Source organism: Cuculus canorus, chromosome Z, assembly GCF_017976375.1.
Source record: "Cuculus canorus isolate bCucCan1 chromosome Z, bCucCan1.pri, whole genome shotgun sequence".
In the NCBI taxonomy this organism is placed as follows: Eukaryota; Metazoa; Chordata; class Aves; order Cuculiformes; family Cuculidae; genus Cuculus; species Cuculus canorus.
The window spans coordinates 15863650-15886686 of record NC_071441.1 but is presented as its reverse complement, the minus strand read 5'-3'; the positions used below and the strand labels follow the sequence as shown (position 1 = coordinate 15886686).

General features: G+C 40.2%; 1 protein-coding gene across 1 annotated transcript in view; it reads right to left on the bottom strand.

Moving 5' to 3' along the window:
- PGM5 (phosphoglucomutase 5) overlaps positions 1–21209 on the bottom strand; it is a 70218-nt gene extending 49009 nt beyond the window's left edge. Inside the window, exons 1-6 of the mRNA XM_009556140.2 lie at positions 20834–21209; positions 14202–14364; positions 11573–11719; positions 9390–9515; positions 7775–7965; positions 6713–6867 (exon numbers count right to left, since the gene is read on the bottom strand). Of these exons, the coding sequence (XP_009554435.1) occupies positions 6713–6867; positions 7775–7965; positions 9390–9515; positions 11573–11719; positions 14202–14364; positions 20834–21094 (1043 nt within the window). The 5' untranslated portion in view covers positions 21095–21209. The remainder of the gene's footprint in view (positions 1–6712; positions 6868–7774; positions 7966–9389; positions 9516–11572; positions 11720–14201; positions 14365–20833) is intronic.
- Between the last annotated feature and the right edge of the window lie 1828 nt (positions 21210–23037).

Below are 23037 nucleotides of genomic sequence, written 5' to 3'. Positions count from 1 at the left end.
CCTGAACAGACTTCCCATCACACTGCTCAACAACTTTGCACTACACTTCCAACATCTTAAATTACATTCCTGAAGGTTTTATGCAGTTGACCTTCTACAGCACTCCAGAACAGAATTTTTCTTTCTGCTCCATCTAATTTAAAAACTGCTGGTACATGACATGGACTCATTTTGACAGAGGTGTCTTAAGAAACTCAGAGCAAGCTGATTACAGACAAGACAAAGTGCCCCTGACTTACCCTACTGAAGGAAGATAAAAAGAGTGAGGTCACGACTGGCATAACTTGGAAAAATCACAGTCACAGAGTGAGTGTAGTATCAACCATATAGAACGATATATTTATAAACTGGAGAAGTCTTTATGCTGGAAGAACTCCCTCAACAGTAAAGGACATCCATGTAAAGAAAGAAATGTGTAGTGCCTATCTTGCTTCTGGAATAAACTTTCATTAAAACAGCTCATTATCAACACTGAAGAAAGGCACGTAGTTGCAAAGAAACAATAAGCTACAGATTCACAAGACAGACAAAAGACAGACAAAAGACAGACAAAAGAATTCAAAGAAATAATCACAAAGGCACAATGTGGTGTGCTATTCTCTACGGCCAGAGGTATATGTTTCTTTAACTGCTACTGCTTGTTAAACTGTGATAAAAGGCCTCATCAAAAAACTTTTCCACTGTTTAAAGATGAAAGACTAAGCTTTACATGAAGAAGCAGCAGAAACACTTACACTGGACAACACATTCCTGAATAAAAACATATAGGAATGCTCCAGTTCTCCAAGAGGAAAGAAGGTCTTCTCGGGTGCGTATTCCATGGTTGTGACTCAGGTTTAAGCCACTAACTCCCAAGAGCACTGTCCTTGCTGGTACCAGGCACTGGGAACCACTTGCAGAAGGTCAGTCCTTCTTTCACCTTTCCAACAACTTATATCATTTTTTGTGCATAGCCTCCCTTTGACATAACACAATACGCACTAGGCCGTTGTTTGAGTTTCATTTGGCCCTTGTGGTTTCTTTCTATCATAACTGAGTTTAAAATGGCAAAGAGAAATGTTAGTTATTTTTAAGTGGAGATAATTTGCTTCTCTAGTGCTTCCAGGTAGGAGAAACAAAAGCGAACTGACCTAAGCTGACAATGAAGAGAAGACCTCTTCTTGAGCAATTCCTACAGCCAATTCTTTCTGTGTTTCTCAATTTTTCACAATGAAGTAAAAACTCCTGGAGCAGTGTTGATCCTCTCTAAGCAGTAAGAGAAAGCAATCCACCTGACAACAATAAGTAAGCAGAAGTCCAGCCTTCACCACAACTGGGTAAATTTTGCCAGATGGTTGGGCAAAATAATTGTAAGAAGACATTTAGTTGAATAAATATTTTTCATCCTGTCTTTATGTCATCCATTGCTGCTTGTAACATTTGAGACTCCTGTCCTAAAGAACTGCGCATACAGAGCCATTTAAGCAAATCTTCCTGATGTGCTTCAGACAAAACAGACTCCATCCTAAACCAGCGCTCGTGCACTCAAGAGCTTCTTGCTGTGAGCCAGGGTCACCCTCCTTCCTGCACCCAAGACAACCTATTGAGAGCTCATCACATTTCTGCCCTGCACAGTATGAAGATATTTCTTTAAACAAGTGAGAAAAGTCACTGTCACTGCAGGCCCCCATAAAAACCTGTCTCCAGATAGTAAATGATCAACCAGCAAACAGAACACTGATGTGTCAAAGCTGCATTAAAAGATGGGCTACCAGATGTAAAGTGGCAGAGTGCTGTATGATTAGGTGCTCAGGTTTGCTCAGGGTAGGTATAATCAGAGAACCTAAATGCTGTTGAAATTACCTGTCTGTAGAAACAAGGTTGTATTTAAAGCTAACCACAGTAGTATTCTCCCCACAACCCTTTCCAGTACCAACTTGACTGTTATTTTCCACATCGACCTAGCTTCATAATTCCTACAGCAACAACTTTTAGGCACCCTTGTGACTCTCATTTTTATAGACCATTAGCTAACATCTCTGTATTTTATTTTCTTTCCTGTTATGCAAACATCAGATAAATCAGAATACAAGGATACCAAAAAAAGACTGGTTTGTTGAACAGGGTACACAGCTTCGCATTCCCCACAAGAAAAAGAATGCCAACCTAAGAGTACATATCACCAGAGAATTGAAGTCTGGAGACACACTGCCACAATCCTGTTGATGTTGGAGCATATTAAAGCAGATGTTTCCTGTCAAGTGTAACAATCTACCTACAGTACATACCAGCACATTCCAGCAGTCACTTCAAGCAATCACATGTAAATATAAAACATCTTGAGTGAACTCTCCTGTAATCCACTGCTTCATTTGTTAAAGCAGTATTCCTAAACAACATTTAGAGTCCTCTGGATTATCGTTTCCTTCTATTTACATTTAATAGTGCACTGTGAATGCACTAAATGACACACCACTTTCACACAACTCACCAGAAGCATCAGATATTCTAAATCCTTTCCTTCAAGTATTATGTATGATTTTTCTATAGCTAACGAAAAGCTCTACTAAAATGAGTTTGGATGGTTTGGTTTTGTTATTTTGTCTATGTCCAAAACAAATAGTGCATTTGAATTTACCCTGGGAGATTTGTTGGTCTTTGATTTGTAGCACAAATATCAAAAGACTCTCCCTCTCTCTCTCTCAGGTCAGGGTGGGCCTGAATATTACTGGTGTCAGGAGTGGCCACCAACACCTAAACACTATTTCCACTATCCTACTGCATCTGCTATTACAAGCATTGCCATGTCCTTTCCCCTACTTCTAGCATTAGAACAACAAAATACAAAAAATGAGGACTATCAGCACCCAACAGCACAGCAGAAATCTTTTTCTAAGTACTCTTGTTTATTAAGTGTGCTTTCCCTTCCTTGTTAACCAAGTGTTGTTCTTGTTCATACTATTACATGAAGTAGATAATAGTTGGCCTGCAAGTCCTTTTCCTCTGTTTATTTCTTCTAATTCCCTAACAAAAAAGACTTTTCAAAGTATTTTCAAACAACCATTCCCATGGAGCTGAATGGTACTGCAGATGCATTAAAGGCCAAATTATGACTAACTCAAGTGTTACACTTCAAGATTACATCTAGCAAGGTATGTGCGACATCTAAGAAACCCACGGATGTAGACTGGCATAAATAAAAAAAAAATACCATTTCATCTTTGTATATAAGAAGTTCAGCTATGCATATACCACCTTCAATGGAATAAAGGCTAACCTGAATGAATAACGGTCTAGACATGAGAGAAGTACAGAAGCATGTAAAGGATTTGTTTTAGATGCTGCATTAGGTGTATGCGGCAGGGTTTGACAGCATGGAGCTGCAGGGATGACCTCTGTAAGAAGAGGCCAGGGCTGCCCTGTGCTGGATATGGCCAGTTCCAGTCAGGTCCAGACTCACCACAGGGCACAGCTCAGCCCAGCAGCCGAGCTGATGGAAGAACATACTTTAAAAGGGAAAAAAGCTGCCCAGCAGTGTGGACTGAGGAAGAAACAGCTTTGTGAACACCAAGGTGAGAGAAGAAGGAATGGGAGGAAGACCTGCTCCAGGTGCTGGAGCAGATTATCCCGCAGCCCACGGAGAGGGCCCACAGCAGAGCAGATGGGTATTTCCTGACATGAACTGCAGCAGCTGGAGAGTCCACACTGAATATTTTTCTTTCCTGAAGGATCTCAGCCCATGAGGACAGCCCATGCTGGAGCAGAGGAACAGCATGAGGAAGAAAGAGCGGCAGAGAGGAGCATTTATGGACTGACCTCAACCTCATTCCCTACCTCCCACCCAACTTAGGGTGGAGGAGGCAGAAGAAGAATGAAGGAGTGAAGTTGAGCCTGGGAAAAAAAGGGAGGGGGGTAGGTGTTGTTTTTATTTCTGGGGTTTCACTATCCAAATCTATTTTAATTGGCAATAAATTAAATTAATTTTTTCTCAAGTCTTTTGCCTATGACTGTAATTGTCAAGCGATCTTCCTGCCTTTATCTCAACCCACAGGAGCTTTCATCCTACTTCCTGCCCTTGTCCTCTTGAGGATGGGGAGGGAGAAAAGTGACTGGGTGGGCCTCTGGCAGCCAGCTAGTCAAGGTCAATCAACCACAAAACTTGGATTCCTATTCTGATGCTCATTTTAGAAGCTTTAAACAAAATACTTATAGCATCAGTATGACTACAAATAGTTAATACTTGCAAAGAAGGCAAAAGCAAAGTAGCTCTGGAAAGTTAAGCAAACACGATAGATCAGAGCTAACATCAGATGCCAATCTGTAACATTTCACTCGAAATTTTTTACTTATTTCATTAAAATCACTACTCAGCACTTCCTTAGGGTGGACTTCTCTGGGAATCCTGGCAGATACAGTGGCTCCATAACTCATACAGTGAACTTCTGAAGAAGTTTTTTATTATAATCCTCACCATGTTCCAATCCATGCGACTAGCCAGTATACAGGAATAGTGACTTGCTTAAGATGAACTACTGAGCTACTTTCAGGACTAAGCTGTGCTCTTCATTGAGTGAGTTCAGCACTGGCACTCATGAGTTAAGCAAGTTCCAGAATTCTGGCCATCAAAAAATTAGAATCTCTGGGAAACATTATAGAGCTCTTACAGAAAATTAAAATTCAGTTATTTTGGATTGCCATGCATGTAAATGAGTCACAAAACAAAACTAAGCAACTCTGAAAACATATAACTTTTAAATCTTCATGCCCTGGACACAGACAGTAAATTTCATACTGATAAATACTTGTAAGAAAGACTGTCTGGGAAAATATTTAGATCCTTCCATCATTATCAATTGCTCGGTTTTACTTAGTAATCAGACAGCTCCACAGAACTAAATAAGGCAGTAATCATCATGGGGCGATCCGTGCCTCAGAAGGTCAAGTAAACATAATTCAAATAGTCACAGTGTTATTGAAAGCAACTTCAGTACACGCATACTTTCTGACATATTTACCCAACTTTAACAAAAGACGACAGACAAACATATCTAAATGCCACTGTTTCTTCAAGTCTTAAAGGAATCCAGATATGCTGGGTTGCATATCCACAATGAACCTCTATTTATTTTATACTGTATTTCAATCTATAGTAGTTTTCACTTAAAACAATGAGATTTTTTGATATCTAAGCAGAATCAACATAATACAGCAAACCCTTACCTACTGATATTTCCTTAAACTAGATCATCCAGCTACAAGTAAGGAAAATTTCCCTAAAGATACTGTCAAAAATTAGAGGAAGCTGCTACCTGTGAATTTGGTAAATTTTAGAAATTTCATGAACTGCGAAGCACCCCAATATCTTTGATTTTCAAAGAGCAATCAATCTTTCCATATAAGCTACATTTCACTTCAAAATTACTGTTTCTTGATTAAATATATTTAATAGGGGCAGTCATAGAATCATAGAATCACCAGGTTGGAAAGGATCATCGAGTTCAACCATTTCTAACAATCCCTAAGCACTTCATACACCCGTTCCTCAAACACCTCCAGCAAAGGTGACTTGACCACCTCCCTGGGCAGCCTCTGCCAGTGCCCAATGACTCTTTCCGTGAAAAATTTTTTTCTGATATCCAGACTGAACCTCCCCTGGTGGAGCTTCAGGCCATTCCCCATTGTCCTGTCCTCTGTCACTTGGGAGAAGAGGCCAGCTCCCTCCTCTCCACAACCTCCTTTCAGGTAGTTGTAGAGAGTAATAAGGTCTCCCCTCAGCCTCCTCTTCTCCAGGCTAAACAACCCCAGCTCTCTCAGCCGCTCCTCATAAGACTTGTTCTCCAGGCCCCTCACAAGCTTCGTTGCTCTTCTCTGGACACATTCCAGTGCCTCAACATCCTTCTCATGGTGAGGGGCCCAGAACTGAACACAGTATTCAAGGTGCGACACAGTATTCAAGATGCGAATCACTCTTGTCGATCATTCTTGTGCTAGTAAAGCTATGCAACCAGATCAACACTGAGACACAGCTGTCTTGGTGAATGCTCTTTCCACAAAGCATACATAAGGCAATAATATTTAGCTTAATCCTCTTATGCTCATACTTACAAAACATTTAGGCCTCACTGAGGCTCTTTCAAAATTCAACTGCTAACACAGGATGTACATTCAGCAAATCTCTTAAGAACAGACTGAACTTGTCAGAAATAGCTTAGATATACTTTTAACCTACCCTGAAACCGAGAATGGATTTCATGACTTCTTGTAGTCTCTTCTGCAACATTTTGTTATCATAATAGGTGATATATTTCAACTAAATAAGAGGGGGGGGGGGGGGTTTTTTGTTGGGTTTTTTTTAACATTTGTTTAGTACTGAATTTCTTCCATGACTCTCAAAGAAGGGCTGATAGGATAGGCTACAATTATTTAATAAGAAAATGAGTCAAGTTATTCTGAATATGAATTGTCAGTCAAGTGTTTGTAGTCTTAAACGGATTTAATCTATTTCTTTTTCAGCCTGACTTAAACAATTTTCACTCAAGCAAAGGCTGGTAAAATTAGTCTAGATAAGACGAAAACATAGTTGGAATAAGTTAAAACAATGAGGCATATAAAGATTGTGAAAATTAGAAGATCTTACCAAAAGACTTAACAATTTTGGAATTGCTGAAGAGTATAAAACAGGAAAACAACTAATGCAATTACCAAGGTGATAGAAATAAACGTTTCAGCTTACTTGTCCAGGGCTGTGCTGGTAGGCATGCTCCTACCAAATCCTCGGACACCCATCTGACAGAAATATGGAATGCATGACAGATTGGCAGCAATTATGGCCAATGAATCTGACGCATTAACAAAGAAGCCATTCTGGCCAAGGATCATGTAGCGGTCCTGGAGAAGACAAGAAATTCAAAAAAAAGCATCTTAAATCCTATGTTTGGGGGAGTGGTAATTTCTTGTATTAAATCCACTGCAGACAGGGATAAAAAAGAACAGGCTTTGAGTTTACTCGCATCCCTCTTTGGGCAGAATAATTCATTAGCATCATCCTGGAGGTTTTATAATCTCAATGTCACATCATCATTCCTCTAGGCCTGCAAATCAAAGTTCCAGATCTGTCTATAGTATAACAGCTTCAGCCTCCTACGTGCTACTGCAGTAGGTCTGCTGCTGCCAGGGAATGCTTGTGTAGGAGAACCACTTTGCCAATGACACACACTGTGCAGGGAGTAGGAGTGTGTTCTGTGTTTACTGACAACAGAAAACAGCTTCTGTTCTTCAGAACCTTTTCATCTTCCACCTAACCTGTTAACACAGAAAGTTGTTTCCATAATACTTTGCTATTTGTAATGCTGATAACATGACATTAGAAAATCAAGACAGAGATTATGATTCAGTGGTTCAGTTAGCTAAAAATCCTCCAAATTACTATGCTAACCAAAACAGACTTAACTTAGTTACTACTTACTGTGATAAGCCCATATTATCTATGTATGCTGTTTTTTTCCGACACAGGGAAGAAAAGTGTTACACTAGTGCAAGACAAAAACAGCCTAATATTTAAAGAATTCTCATTCTGGATTCAAATCCTGCTCCATTTGCAGTTATCTGCAGAGACAAATTACAACATATGTCTGATATATGGGTTGCAAATGCTATCATCTGTACCTGAAAGTAATATCCCTTTCAGCTTCAAGGGTTTACTGAAAAGCAAATAAATCATACTTACATGTCCTGAATCTGACCCCAGACAAAAAAACAACTGTGGTGAAACCTCCAGACAGATCAAAATACTTACTCCATCAGCATCAAAAGCAGCTCCAAAGCCATACTCTCCACCTCTCATGGCCTCCAGCAAGGCAGTTGCATATGTTAAATTTGGATCAGGAGGCTGTCCACCAAAATCCTCCAGAGGAATACAGTTTATGGCAGAATTTGCAGGAGCTCCCAGTTCATCACACAGGATTCTTCTCACATAAGGTCCCATAACTGAAAAAAAAACAACAAAAAAAAAACCCAAACAGAAACATGCCATGCAATCAAAAAAGCATTTGCTTGACATTCAAATTTTTCACAGCACTCTGGAGACTTGATACAAAACATACCTTCAGCAATTCTATATGTCTGTCCTAGCAACAACAAAAAAATCCCTATTGTTTCACAATGGGAGGGCTATGTGATTGTCCCCTGGGTCAATACTCAATTGGCAATTCAGCTTTAAAAACACAGTTCCTCACCAGTGGAAGTGAAAAAGTAATTGCTGAAATGTGAAAGATTCGAGTTTATTTATCCATTATCAAGTAAAGAAATTATCATACATATCAGCAGGATTTCCTCACTAGAACAAAAGTAAGATGATATTCTATGTGTCCTGGAATGCAAACAAAAATTTAACACATATTAACAAGGAAAGTAAACAGTAGTGAAATACAAATGGGAAATGAACTTATCTCAACCTTCTAATTTATAGTAAAATTATAACAGTTGTCCACCAAAGAATTTTACCACACTTTAGTTACTAATATGTAGATAATAAATTAAAACTTTCTCAAAACTAATTCTAAAATAATTTATTTCGTTAAAGATCTGACCAATTAAGACCCCAGCTCATATTATATATCATAATTACTAGATGCAATGCTGTCGGGTATCCCAAAACATCACCGGGGTTCATTTTGGAGCAGCATTTTGTTTTACCTACATTCGAGATTAACATTCTGAGGGTTTTTTTCTGTCCTGATAGGAATTTTCCATAAGGTAATGATGAATGGCATTACTTTCCTTCCTATCCTTTATTATCTACAGAAATCTTTAATTACTTTTTTATTATGTGTCCTATAATGGATCCCATACTGACCTATGTTTCCTCAAGAGACACAGCTTACAATTTTTTATTATTAGCACAAAATTAGTCCTCTTGCTGTCTTCTGTGACCCCTTCTTTCATCTCACTCCCAGTACACTGAAATGCATTAACATTTAGCTCCAGTGAGACAGAGGTCTCAGCCAATTCTTGAAGAAATTTTGGGTGCAACTTATTCATACTTAAAATAACTTTATACCATTTAGAATTTATCCTTAGCAGAGACTGCCTTTTAACCTCCTCAGTTACTACATACTGCAACATACTTCACGACTCTCTCATGGCAAGATTACCTCATCCTGCTTGCTTCCAAATGCAGAAAGAGAACATTTATTGGATACATATGCCTTCACTCCTTCTTTATTAAGAAAGATAAACCTCTTCATCTAATATGGAACCTAACTTGCTAAGATTGCCTTTGTTACCAGCATTATGCTCAAATCCTTTCTTACTATACTTAAACTTTCTAAAAAGTTTGAGTATTGTATGCTGTTTCTTGTAGGGAAACTATTTCAGTGTACCTACAAATTTGTCATGATAGAAGTCCATACCTCCATTCATGGCATCAATCCTTATTTTAATCTGATTGGGTCCAGTCAGCAAATTTCTGATTGCATTGAAGTCAAAGATAGTTCGAAGGAGATTGAGGTAGATATCCACAGAATCCACAATTTCCACTAGAAAAAACAGGTAGAAAAAAAACACAATGGTTCATACTTCGGAAAACATCTACCCCAGCACACTTCCAGCAGCCATGCACATGAACAAAATCAGAGTGTGCAACCTCTACATTATATGGATTTGCTCTGAAGCAAATAGAAGCAAAGTAAAACAGGTCCCCTGATTTCAGTGTGGCTACCATCAAGCTTTAAGCCTTGCAAAGATGAAGTTTTGCCTCCTAAAGTACTGCAGAGAGATAAAACAAATTGACAGCTCCCATTTCACTGAAAACATTCCTGAGAGTATATTATATCAAAAAAAACTATTTATTTATCATGCACTACATCACTGAAAAACTTTTCAAGCTTCAATAGGTCTATTCACAGAGGATGGAAGATGTATGTCCATGCCAAGGTGAACCCACATGTTTCATTTTTTTCACTGACAGCAGTATCTTATCTGCACCACTCCACCAGGAGAGACATAGACCCTATTCTTCTCATTTCTGATGTGTGGAGTATCTATCTCCAGCTTACAATCAATCCACCACTATAGTTTTGCATTTTATAGCTCACTGATTTAGAAAAGTTAGGCTCAGATACAATACCTACTTTTTGGTAAGGTCTTGCTAATTTAAATTCTAAATTCACGAAGGCAGAGGATTACAATTTTTCTAGTTATTTTGGAAGCAAAACATGAAACTAAAGTGAACTAACAAAAATAAGACTGTTACAATGATAGCAATGACCAAACAACTGTAAAAAGCCATGCTTCTCAGTAATCTTGGAGCATATTACTTTTCCTATTAAATTAAAAAGCATGTGTTATACAAATGTCTTGGTTAAATTGCTATCTTGAAATATTTCAGTCACAAGTCAAATTATTACTTAGAATATCAGCCAGTTTTCCTCAGAAACACTGAGTTCACTCTAATGCTCTTCTTTAGGGTAATGTGACAATAACACAGATATTTTTTGAGCCTGAGAAACATGCTTAGAATAGTATGGGAAAATACACTTGAATGGAGAAACAAAACAATTTTCAAGGCTGTAAAACCTACCTGAAAATTAGTTAATTCCATGTTATACGTTGAAAGTCTGAAGAATTCACTAAATACACATGATTGCATTACCTTCTATGTCCTCCTCCTTACAATGTTTAAGTAGGCAGTAAGCTTTTACACATATGAACAAATGACTCAGCTTCAGTGGAGTTGCTCACATGTTAAGATAATGTAGGATTAAAGTCTAAAAATTATTTTAGCTCCTACCAAACCAAACTGATCTACTCTCAATTGCTTTAAAACCTCTGCAGTCCCAATTTACAGGAGTTAGTTCATACAACTGAGCAAGAATTTGTTTAAATACATCATATGCTATCTTAAAACACTTTTAAAATTATTTTCATTCTTTCTGCACTTTCATTCTGCATTCAGATCTGTGTGAACCGTACTTATTCATGCACTTGTAAGCCAATCACATTGCTTCAGTAGAGATCCCTGGCAGCCTTACTGTCTCAGGATGATGTAGTCTGGAAGAGATGATTGGGAAATGATTTTTCCTTAGAAAAACATTCAGACAAGTCTCAATTACATTTGATTTATTTTTATACTACCTGTTGGGGGTGGAGTGTGTCTCATTTTCAGGTAGAAAAACACTATTTGGAGAGACTAAAAAGTTGAAAAAGTAAAATTTGAAACTGTGACAACTTTTCAGAAAGTGTGAGCAAAGAATTAATACTCTCACAAACTCTTCTGTCGATTAGACTTATATAAGCAAACCATTCCTAGTCCAAAAAACGTTTGGGTTTAGTGTTTAACTACTAGCAGGTCTAAGCACATATATTTGGCAAAGGTATTTGGCTAAATGATGAGGCCCGGATGCAGTTCAAGTCCATAACAGCTTCCTTATGTGTAAAACAAAGGTCACACATTGCTGCATAATATTTTGGGAACTTGTAGCAAGGCATTTTGAAGAATTAAAGTTGTGTTTAAATAATTACCCATTAGCATTCTGCAGCATTTCTATTATTTAGAATCAATGGATGTCGCATGCATAACAGCACAAACTGATACCTCGGAAAGGTTTGAATTTGTTCTCCAGATCAAATTCTTGTCTTCCTAGGCGAGATAAATCAACTCTGAGATCGGGACAAATGGCATATTCCTCTAAGGTTTTGCTGATCTGATAGATTTTATCTGAAACTATATCTGGAGCAGGTCCTATAAGAAAAACAAGTGTGGTGGGTCATATTTTTTAAACAAACATTCTCTACTTATAAAGTAATAACTATAGAAAACAGTTTTCTGACTATATCTGAGTTACTAAGGAATAAACACAAACAATGAACTACACTAAACAAGGTCTTTTCTTTCATTGTAACACAGGTTTAAAACATCTTTTGAAAAAAAATATAACATTGAAATACACTACATTACTCCAATACTTTGATTCACACAGACTATTGAAATCAATCATTAACTAGGGTAGAGGGGATGAGGGAACCAAAAAAAAAACCATGACCATCTTTCTTTGGGTTTACTGCTCAAAGGCTGCCATTTTCACTGTACACCGTATATATGTTAAAGGAAAGCCTGTCCTTCAGCAGCAGCTTCTGGTGTTTTACAGGGCTTTCTGCAAACATACACCTATGCAGCTGAGATAACTTTGTTTTTCACATTATTTCACAAGATATAATTTATCATTTTTAAAAGAATAACCAAACTGACAGTGCTGTTTTCTTGTGGTTTTTCTCCAACGGCTTAATGAAATGTACCCTTGTTAGAATTCAAAATACTTTAACTGCTTAGCAAGCAATTATGACCTGAAACTGTTATGTCATTCAGAAATTGAAAACTCATCTTATTTGTGCATTGCTTCTATGGCCAGATCCTGAAGATTGGCTCTATTTTTTTTAAGATTTACTGTCAATCAAATAGCATTTGCAGGCTTGATGCAAAAATTACCAGATGAGCTCTGCCACGTGTAACAGAAGAGTTGAGTCTGAGTCACAACAGAAGTCCTCTCTGTCTCACCAGACTCTTCATTGCTTATATTAAATCCAAACTTCCACGCTAAAATATTACTTCCTTTATTCTCTTTCACACACTTTCTCTAGCAATCCAAAGCTTCTGCCTTTTCAGTGTTAACTTGCCACTCCTCTAGCAATGCTACTATATCCAGTGGAGCTTTGCAATGTAAATTGGTGTGCTCCATCTCAGAGGCAGTGTACCATATGGTCCAATGCAATACAATGAGTAACAGCCACTTAACTCTTCATTTGGCTTAGAAAATTACGGTTTACTCATCTAATCCAAACCCATCCAAGGGGTGAGGACAGGTTTCATTTGCTTCAAATCATCCCTGATAGACAAATGTATGGTCTACTGCTATTTCCAGCTACGGAGATCCCAGACTGTTGTTCTGGATCGTCTCTTACAGTTACAGAATCAAACTACTTCTGCCTGACCAGGTCCTGCAAACTAGACTGAGCGAGAATGCACGGCAACAATAGCCTTCCCTTGGAGCTTGTTACAGTGCCTAACCATTCCTCAGTTCAAAACCCCTGCCTAATACTTAACCCACATTTTCTACGCTGCAACTTTTCATTATGCCTCTACTGATTATCACAAATAACTTGAACCTCATGACCTATGCTTGAGGAGTGTTTCATATTTAAAGCTTAATGGCCTGTTCGAATTTTCTCTAAAATGGCAAAGCACACAAAAAGAATGCCTCACCGTTACCTGTTTATCAAATAGATTTTATGTGGTGTTTTAAAGCTTACAGAGTGCTAATACATCTAATGATTTCTTACTGTCTGACCTTACATGCTCCCTTTAATCTCTTGAGGATTCAAGCTTATTCTGTTTATAAAATAACACTGGTTTAGCTATACAACTTTTTCAATTAAAAAAGAGACAAGGAAGAAGCATTCTCTTTCTAGGTTTCTTCTCACTTTCAAAATGGGGAAGGAAACATTATTTTAAAAGCACTTTCAGGATTTTCAAATGGAAAGCACTCTATATGTGTGAGGTACACAGTGTCAGTAATTGTCACCATGATGTTTTATGGGTGTACACAGATCTATGACATAAAACATACGTAATGTATAACATATCTACACATGTGAGCTTGCTGATTTTGGAAAACAAGACATTAGTTATATAAACAGATTTCAATTCAATAGTGGAATTGCTATAGTTAAAACATACAATCCTCTCCCTGGATAAGGGCAGTTATTTCCAGGGTAAACATGATTAGTGCTTTCTTCCGTACACGACAATGGGTTATACTGCCTACAGCACTTCTGAAATTATACACTTTAAAGAAAATCCCAAGACAAGTAACACAGAAATATGAGCGAAACAGAGCTCCCTCACAGGCAACTTTGAAAAGGGATCAGACTCATTACAATGATCTAGCAGACTACATAAAATGCTGTAAGTACTGGATGGCAAGCCTCTTGTTTACAGGAATCTTACAGCTACCAGAAGGACCTCAGTGAGCATCTAATGCTTATTAGCAATAACTTGGCAAACAAATACACTCTTATTACTGAAAAAAAAAAAATGCACATGTTCTTCCTAGTTTTAACAGAATAAATGAGAAACACGTAGTTAAAGTCAGGTAGTTAATCCTTGTCAGCACACTTTCATGACATCAAGATGCAATGTTGTCACGTGTTATTAAAAAAAAACCTACCTCCATTGGCAACCTCAAACTTGACTCCAAACTCTCCTCCAGGTCCCCCCGGACTGTGGCTGGCTGTTAGAATAATTCCACCAGCTGCTTTGATCTTTCGGATGATGCATGAAACAGCAGGTGTGGATAAGATACCATTCTGTCCAATAACCAATCTGCCAATCTAGGTGGAAAAGGAAGTCAAAGTACTCTGAATGGCACTAAACTTCTGAAAATTAATAAACCAAAACAGACACATATAGGTACATATGTATAGGATAGAAATTTTAAACTCCTAGTATGGAACCTATTCTTTTGCAGAAAAATACCCACATATGAGTTCATTTCACGCTAACCTGGAGTGCTGGCAAAAAATATTGTATCCTGGCACATTTAACCCCAGTGGCCTGTGTACTGACAGTGAAGCAATACAGCCCAGCCACGGCAGTGATTTGCAAAGCTCCCAAGCATAGCACTGGGCTATTATTCTGCTACCAAACATCCCAGTTATAAGCACAAAATAGAAAATCCTCTCAGACATCAATACAGTTTAGGGTTCACAATGTGGAAGCAGTTTGCAAAGTTCGGTCTTTAACTAGCAGAAAACGGAACAGCAAACAAATTGCCTTCCATGGAGGGGCCTTTCAGTACAATCACAAATACCACTGCACACCAGGACCTGTAGTCTCTGTGAGTCACACCTCCTTTACCAAGACATACTTTGATGTTCTGCCATTCTTAAAGTAAAAAGAGCTTTCAGGTGGTTTTACTCGATGTGTTTCGTATTATGTGCAGTTGCACTGCAAGGTTCCAATTTCAAAACCTCCCCTTCATCCCCTATACAGATGCTACAGTTTCAGCTTAACACAAATAATCTAGGAGCCAACCAGAAATATACTTACAAAGTTGTATGAAGGAATTCCAGTTCCTGGGAAACACCCTGTCTATTTGTAAATTTCTCAATCTATCACAATTTACAGACATTAGGAGCAATAACAAAGGTGTATTTCCTCTACTCCTAGCTCCAAGTCAAGTGAAGCAGCTGACTAAAGGTTTTTTCATTGACTAGAGAACAGAACTGGTATCTCTCTTATTTGTCAGACTTCTTCACATTTATGCAATATTCCTCCCATCTTTTAAAACTCTTTATGCTACCCTTACATTTTATTTATTCAACTGTTTTGAATATTAAACTACTCCAAAAATACTTTCTATACAATCCTACTCCTTATCATAGAAATGAAATTCCTACTTCATGAAACAGAGTTTTTTTTAAAGCAGAAACGTTTCCAGTTGTTGTGAACTGACAACTGACAAGACACACTTTTACCTCAGAATATGCATAGGAGAGAACTCCATCCATCAAGAGAGGCATTGAAACCACTAGTTCTAGCGTATGCCTTGACACACTTCAAGAATCAAGCTCAAGAAAAGAAACTTTCAATTAGCCACATAATAAACTGTCTTATTTAAACCAGTGCCATGTAAATAATTTGACAGACAAATACATTTTTTTCAAATTATTCTGAATTTGATTGCATCCTTTTATGGACACATTTTTCTTTTCAGCCTGTGAAGCAGCTTTTGGACAACATGCCTTGCAAGTCTTGCAAGACTGTTGTATTAATGCTGTCATTTAACCACTACTGCCAATGAACAACTGAAGCATTAGAAAAGACACAGAACACTGAGAAATAAACTTTAACAAACTTTCTTCCATTCTATACAACAGTCTAGTCATGTACCTTTATTACGGAAAGAAAAGCATAATGAAAATAAATACTGAAAGTGTTTGTTTTGAATATTATCTTTCCCTTTTTTTAAACGATGAAGCACGTACAAATCTAGGGCAATGACTCAATCTTCCAAATACAGCTGTCAGAAATGGGTGCCAGCTCTTAAAACAGTATTGTGTACGGGTAAGCACAAGGAAGATGAGAGCAACTGCATTTTGCAAGACGCTTGAAAACGACACTGAATCTACTGGAAGTACTCAAGTATAAACTCATTTATACCTACTTACAGATTTATCATGAGCACATGTTCTCTTTACTTCTTCCTGAGGTTTAGACTTTTGCCTTTATGCACACCAAAAATGTCTTTTTTAAATAAGTAAAAAGAATACTTAGGTTATTCAGAATGCACAAATAACTTGGCACTACCTCTTCATCATATCTTTACTTTTTTCCTGTTCAATACCTGTTGCACAAATCATTTTTTCCATTTTTCTGGATTTCCAATATTAATGTGAACAGAATTTACTTTGCCATCAGCATTTGTGACAAGGCTAATATTTCTATACTACTTAGAAAAAGTATTTATTATACTAAGTTCTATAACACAGAAATACTACAACGTTTAGTATTCTAAATTAAGGACGTTGAAAGCAAAATTACACGATGACACACAGCTATCTTATTTGCAGTGACTACTGCAAAGACCTTCACCTTATGTGACAGTTTTCAGTGCTTTTACAAAACTCCATAGGGACAATACAGACTTTAGAACTGTACACATGCCACTCATCTTCCTCTGCCCTCCCTCCGTTTTGGTGACAATAAAGCACAACCACATCCCCTCTTGATCCAGAAGTTGTTAATTTTGTCTCTGAACGAAATAGTAAACTGACATTGAATTAATTTTAAATAATGGACTCTCAGATTTACAGTCGTCTCACAATCTGGGCTATAATAGTAACCAAATAATGTCCATGTACTGACTCACAATTAAAGTTCCAGTAATATCCTTCTGCAAATCTTGGACAGTTTCATCGCATGAAAGATTATCTTTGGAATTCAAAACCTTGCATGGCTACAAGATCACAGGCATGTAAAGGCACAAGACTGTAATCTTGTAAAGAGGTAACGTCACTTCTAGTACTGTGCCCCTATGCCATGTTTTGTCACCCTGCTTTTAGCAGCAACATCAGAAACAAAGATCATGATCCTCAGCAAACTGCTACAGCTGAAAGAGTCACTCTAACAAGTACTTTACAAGAACATTTTTATGCAATATTACCACTTGCAGCTGTGCATTTTCAGATGATTCAGTTGATTATTATGGAGTCACTTAATGCCTTTTTGCATTATTTTCGCGGTATTATCTCACATGCCTCAGTCAATTAAACTTGAAAGGACGTGAAGCAAGCATATTATATTCTGGACAGCACAGGGCTGCGCCTTCCTCTTTTACTACAGTATCCTAAAGACGACTGGGTACCACACTCAAGATAGAAGCAAATATATCAACCATACACGACCAAGGAGGGAGGACGAGACTTGCATGGAAGACCATGGAAAATAAAAACAACATGCTATTACAAAGAAGACAACTGGAAAACTCTGCCTCTGAAACTTATACAGCATTGCTAAGCCACACTCCATGATCTCTTAGATCTTGCTATGACTCTCCACATTCAGAAGATGATCATCATCTTCTGATCTGCTAAAGAGACCCACACACAGCAGCTTCTCACTTAAACCTATCCTAAATTTTCATTGAAAATGAGACGCCACATCCAGCAGATGAATCTAATGGCATACTTGCATTTAAGTTGTAATGGAACTGCATTATAAACGATAGAGCCTTTCATCTCAGTTCTACCAGACACTACAGTACAAAGACACTACTACCGACAGGACAGAGATGAAAAAGGTAACAGAGCCTCAGATATTCTCCTCCTATCACTTCACTTTGAAAAACTACTTGTTGCAACCTGGAATGGCAGGGCAACTCTGTCTGGCTTTCCTCACACTACCCAACCCTTCCTCGACATGCAGACTCTTACTCAAATGTGTCTGCAACAGCCCCAGCTGTGCAAATCATCGAAGGACGACCCTGCTCAGCCACCTTCAGCTCTGAACAGTAAGATCTGGTGGAGCACATGCTGATTACAGCTGCACGGCACAGACCAGACTATAGCTGTTGCCACCACTGGAAGGCTACGCAGGCTGTAGCTGTGGAGCTTGTACCTGCAGCCCCAAGGTGGAGGGCGAGGGCAAGGGCCAGAGGGACCGAAGATGAGAAGAAGGCAGGGCAAGCATCAGCAGCTGACTGGGCAGAGGGCCTCATCTCATTCCTTCTACTGGGGACTATGCCAACTGTGTTAGGCTGTTAACACAGGGGGAATGTGGGGTAAGTCACCAAATTAGAACCAGGGGAACCTAGCAACTCTAAAGGGCAATACATTCACAGTTGATAACAGAAAATCCCTTTTGCTTTTGTATTCAGCAGGCACAATTAGCCATAAGACTCAGTATATGTCTTCCAGGAAGGAGACTGAAGTTCAGTGTATCAACACTATGTGGCTGCACCTCACCTGACACTCTGGGTGGATAAAGGTTTTGAATGCAACTTCAAGGCTTCCACACATTTTGTATGATCCTGCCTACCAGCTCACTTCTTTTCTTGTGATACTGGCTACACTAACCTCATCCATAGGGGGAGAAAAGGAGATCTTTGCCCTCTGTAATATTTCCTTCCTCTCCCCCTACTTTCATAGCACAGTACTGAACAGTGCCTTCAGGGAGGTTTACATATTTTCCCAGCAGAGGTATTTTAACAACCAATGAATAAAACATACAAAGAATATTCATTTACAATGCACTTGGGAGAAACGAGGGTAAGGGCAAGCAGGGTGAGGATCACAGAGAGGGGATGAAGCACTAGCATGCAGAAATGGGAACCTTTTTCAGTATCAGTAGCACCCCACCAGCTGGCCTGCTCAGTTTGTGAGGACTGTCATTAGTAAGAGTATCACCCTTGAATTCAGATATTTGTGGGAACTGTGAGCAGAAAAGCTTAGGGCATGGCTTCAGAAAACTCTAGGAAGAAACTGTGTTTCCAAGACATTTGCAGTAACTTAAGAAAGGGGAAGCACTAGTACAGCAACGTGCCGGAAACATGCCAAACTCGAAATCTCAGAGGTCAAAAAGACCCAATCTTCAGGGGAAATGGAACTAAACAGGGAACATGACAGAAGCTGTGGGAAAGAGGCAAGCTGACAGTCAGGAAGGAGTTCTGAATACAGCAAAATCTGGCTGACAAGCCCTTGGTCTTTTAAACCCTAAACTACTTTTCTTCCTTAGCCCCCGTGGTCACCTTGTGGCTGTAATCCACTCAGTAGCTATCAGTGTGCAAGAGCAGGCAAGGACCTCAGTCTCAGCAGGGCAACTCTTGCTTTAGCTGTTGCTGCATTTTATTTCACCTGGTCAACAGGCATAATTCCAGCAGTGAGGCTTTATCCAACAAGCTATAGCAGGAAAGCGGCTAGGGAGCAGCACTCCTCCAGGCCCTGTCCTACTCCCTCACGATGCACCACACACCAGCTCCTGCTGCTCCACGCTCGCTCCCCGCACACTCACTCAGCAGTGTACCCATCTTCGCCACTGGAAGCCCCGACAGCCCTCCTGACACCTCGGGCCAAGCCCCTGCATGAATGGGAGTTTGCAAAAGCTAGCTGGTTTGTAACACAAACTGAAATCTCAGACACAGCATCTGCTTGATAGTATCAGCACAGTGAGACACGCTTTAGAAATAAAATTAAAACTACTCATTACTTATACCAGGCTAGGTAATACACGCAGCTCGTATGTGACAATAAATCCAGAAACAGATGGTGATTCATCTCAAAATTGAAAGATTTGTTTATAAAACAGGATGCATTTAAAAAACAGGAGCCTTAGGGGAAAAAAAAAGAAAGAAAAAGTCAATGCACTAAAAAGAAAGAAAAACAAAGCAAAAACTTATAAAAAATATCACTCTTTTTGCCCTATCTGGACAATAAATTCAGCCATCGTAACAAGAGACAGCAGCTTCAACTCTGCTTTGAAGTAGAAACTTCAAGACTACATTAGCTGGTATTCCCAGCTTTCTGCACATAGACAGTGACACATGAATGTGCACGTATCTATCGGAAGACACAAGTTTTCTCCCCGAGTTCTTTCCCATTTTCAGTACTGCACAAGAAAAGCTGTAACCCTTCTGAGGACAGAGTTATCTGCTGCTGTCTTCCCACATTTCATAACTTGTTTGCAAGTGAACAATGAAGATTCTTTTCTTAAAGTGCAGCCAAAACGCTCAATTCCTCTTGCTTCAGTGGTACATTTTTCCTCGACTACCTTTAAGAAACTACCAGCAGCAGAGACACGTCCAATATCTCCCTTTCTCACATACTTATTTTGAATTCCAGCACATTTTCTCCCACAGGGTGAGTCGTGTTTTCGTCTCCCATTCCTGCCTCAGTCTAAAATAAGGTGTGAAACAGCACAGCGCGGCCAGCAGGATCCCGAGGTTATCACGATCGCCTCTGTTTCGCATGGATAAAACCATCCCGGCCAGAGCTGAAGGACAAGTCTGTCTGATTTTCCTTTTTATACTCAGCGCTCCCCACATTCAAAGCTCTCTCTCTTTTCCCAGGGGGGGGTTTGACGATCCCGTCGGACGATCCCATCGGGAAATCCCGTCTGATTTTCACTGGTATATTCAGCCAGACACAGACACACACACAGAGAGACGTACACAGACACAGACACACACAGACACAGACACACACAGACACAGACACACACACACACACATACACACACACACACACCCCCCAGGCCGAAGGGTGCGGGCGCGGCAGCGCGGGGGACACAGGCGCACCCACTTACCCCGTTGGCCGCGGCCATCTGGACGACGACCTCGATGGCCGTCTTGCTGAAATACCTGCCGTCGCTGCCCACCACCATGGTGCAGCCCTGGCGGTCGCGGAGGTCGACGGAGGAGAGGAGGCTCTGCACGAAGTTGGGCAGGTAGTTGCGCTGCCCCTCGAACAGCGCCGTGGGGCGGCGCAGCCCCCCGCCGCCCGTCGGCCTCTGGTCCTCGTAGGGCGACGTCTGCACCGTCAGCACGGGGATGGGGGTCCTCTCCATGGCCCAGCGGCTCAGCCCCGCTGCCCGGCCGGACGCGCGTCTCCTCGGCCGCTCGCAGCCCCCCGGCCGCCGCGGGCGCGGGTGCGCGCCGCCCTTTCCCCGCCCGCTCCCGCGAGGGGGAGGCGGCAGCGCGCCGCCCCGGACAAAAATAGCCCTGGAAAGCGGAGCCGAGGAGCGCGGTGCGCTGCCAGGGCTGTAACTGGAGGCAGCGGGAAAAAGTCGAGCCGGCGCGGCCGCACTTGCTCGCGGGGATCACGCTCTGTCAGAGAACGGAGCCTCTCCGGCTGCCGCCCGCTCGCCCTCCCGGGAATCGCATCCCTGCGGGCGGCTGGAAAACCACACCTAGAGGGGCATCGGGAGAATGAATCGATAAGGCTTGCTGCAGCTGGTTTGTACGTTTAATTGTCTTGTCAGACAAATCTGTCTCGTATCCGGAGATAATACACAGACAATCTCCAGGCACGGATGAATAACATGAAAGAAAAAACTCTCCCTTAGAGTTGCAAGAATTTATTGACCTGCTTAATTGTCTTATAAGATGTAGTTGTCTTAGGTCAAGAGATAACCTGAAGGGAGTCTCCAGATGTCGTTGGATAACCTAAAAAATAAACATTTTTGGAGGACACACACTCTTTTTGTCTAAAACTAGTGCGTAAACCTCGTGCTTTTCTAAGATGCGGTGACTGACTTAGTAAGGGCATCCAATCCAGTGCTGAAAGGTAAAATAGCAAAATAGTATTGTCTTTGCTTCGAAGACTTTGTCCTTTACAATATCTTACCGGTGACTGTTTCTTACAAGTGGTACCCAGGCTGGAGCAACACTGGGAAGGCAGTTTTGTCCCGTTTTGCAGCAAGGAGAGAAAAGAAAGGGCAACTTAAGAATTGACAAGTTCTTTCGCTGCTAAACCTTAAGCAAAGGGAACCATTTTTACATACACACACAAAATATTACTCAAAACCAAGCTTTCTGTACAGTAAACAAGCTGTATTGGCATTGGTGGTGTTTTTTTCTCAGGAGACGAGTACTACAGGAAGGATCCGGTCTCATTGTAAGACAACTGATCATGCTGGTTTCTGTCCAGGCTTACTCCCTGTGAAGCAGAACAACCCTTTGGTGATGTCTATGGATGTGATGAGGCTGAGTTCAGTGATGTGTGTTCATTCTGTTTGAATTAAATGCAGAGGCGGTGGCGCTGGCAATTGTGAAGATACATGACATTTCTCAGTATAAGTCTATCTTTACAGATGCCTAGGACTGTCAAAACATCAGCTGATATTTTACATCCAAATGCTTGTTTCACGCTGAGCACACACAACGGTATTTTACTGGGACCACTCGGTTGACTGGAGAGTTGGAAAAGATAGTCATGTAACATAGATGCCATTCTCGTGCTTAGGAAATCCCTGATCTAGACCTGTACCTGATCAGACAAAAAAAATCTTGTAAGGCATTCTTCTGATCTCTATGAAGGAGTCTACTCAGGAGCTGCTCAGAGGCACCATGGAGTGTCACAGCTCAATAAGACGACAAGAAGGTAGTCAGGCAAACATGAGGTAAAACAGTTTTGTCTGCTACATAGACAAATAGCTCGTTAAGAGTCAGGGAGGTTACTAGATGAATGATAACTGAATAAATCAGTCATGGTTTGGAATCCTGTCTCTGCAGAGTCTTTAATGGTTCATAGCAGATAAAGTATGGCAGTTAAAGATATTATTTGTCTGCTACTCCTTGTTCCCTTTGACAATGACCACTGCCTTCACAGTAGAACAGTATGCATGGTACAGTAGGCAAGGCCCAACAGTTTAGTTTAAATAAAATAATCCACTGAAGCAGACAGAGGAATTCTGGCTCTGTTGAAGGAACACATATATACTGAGCTGTATAATCTGGGAGAGGGCCAGAACAGATACAAGGAAGCACTAATCTCTTGCTTCTCTTTTGT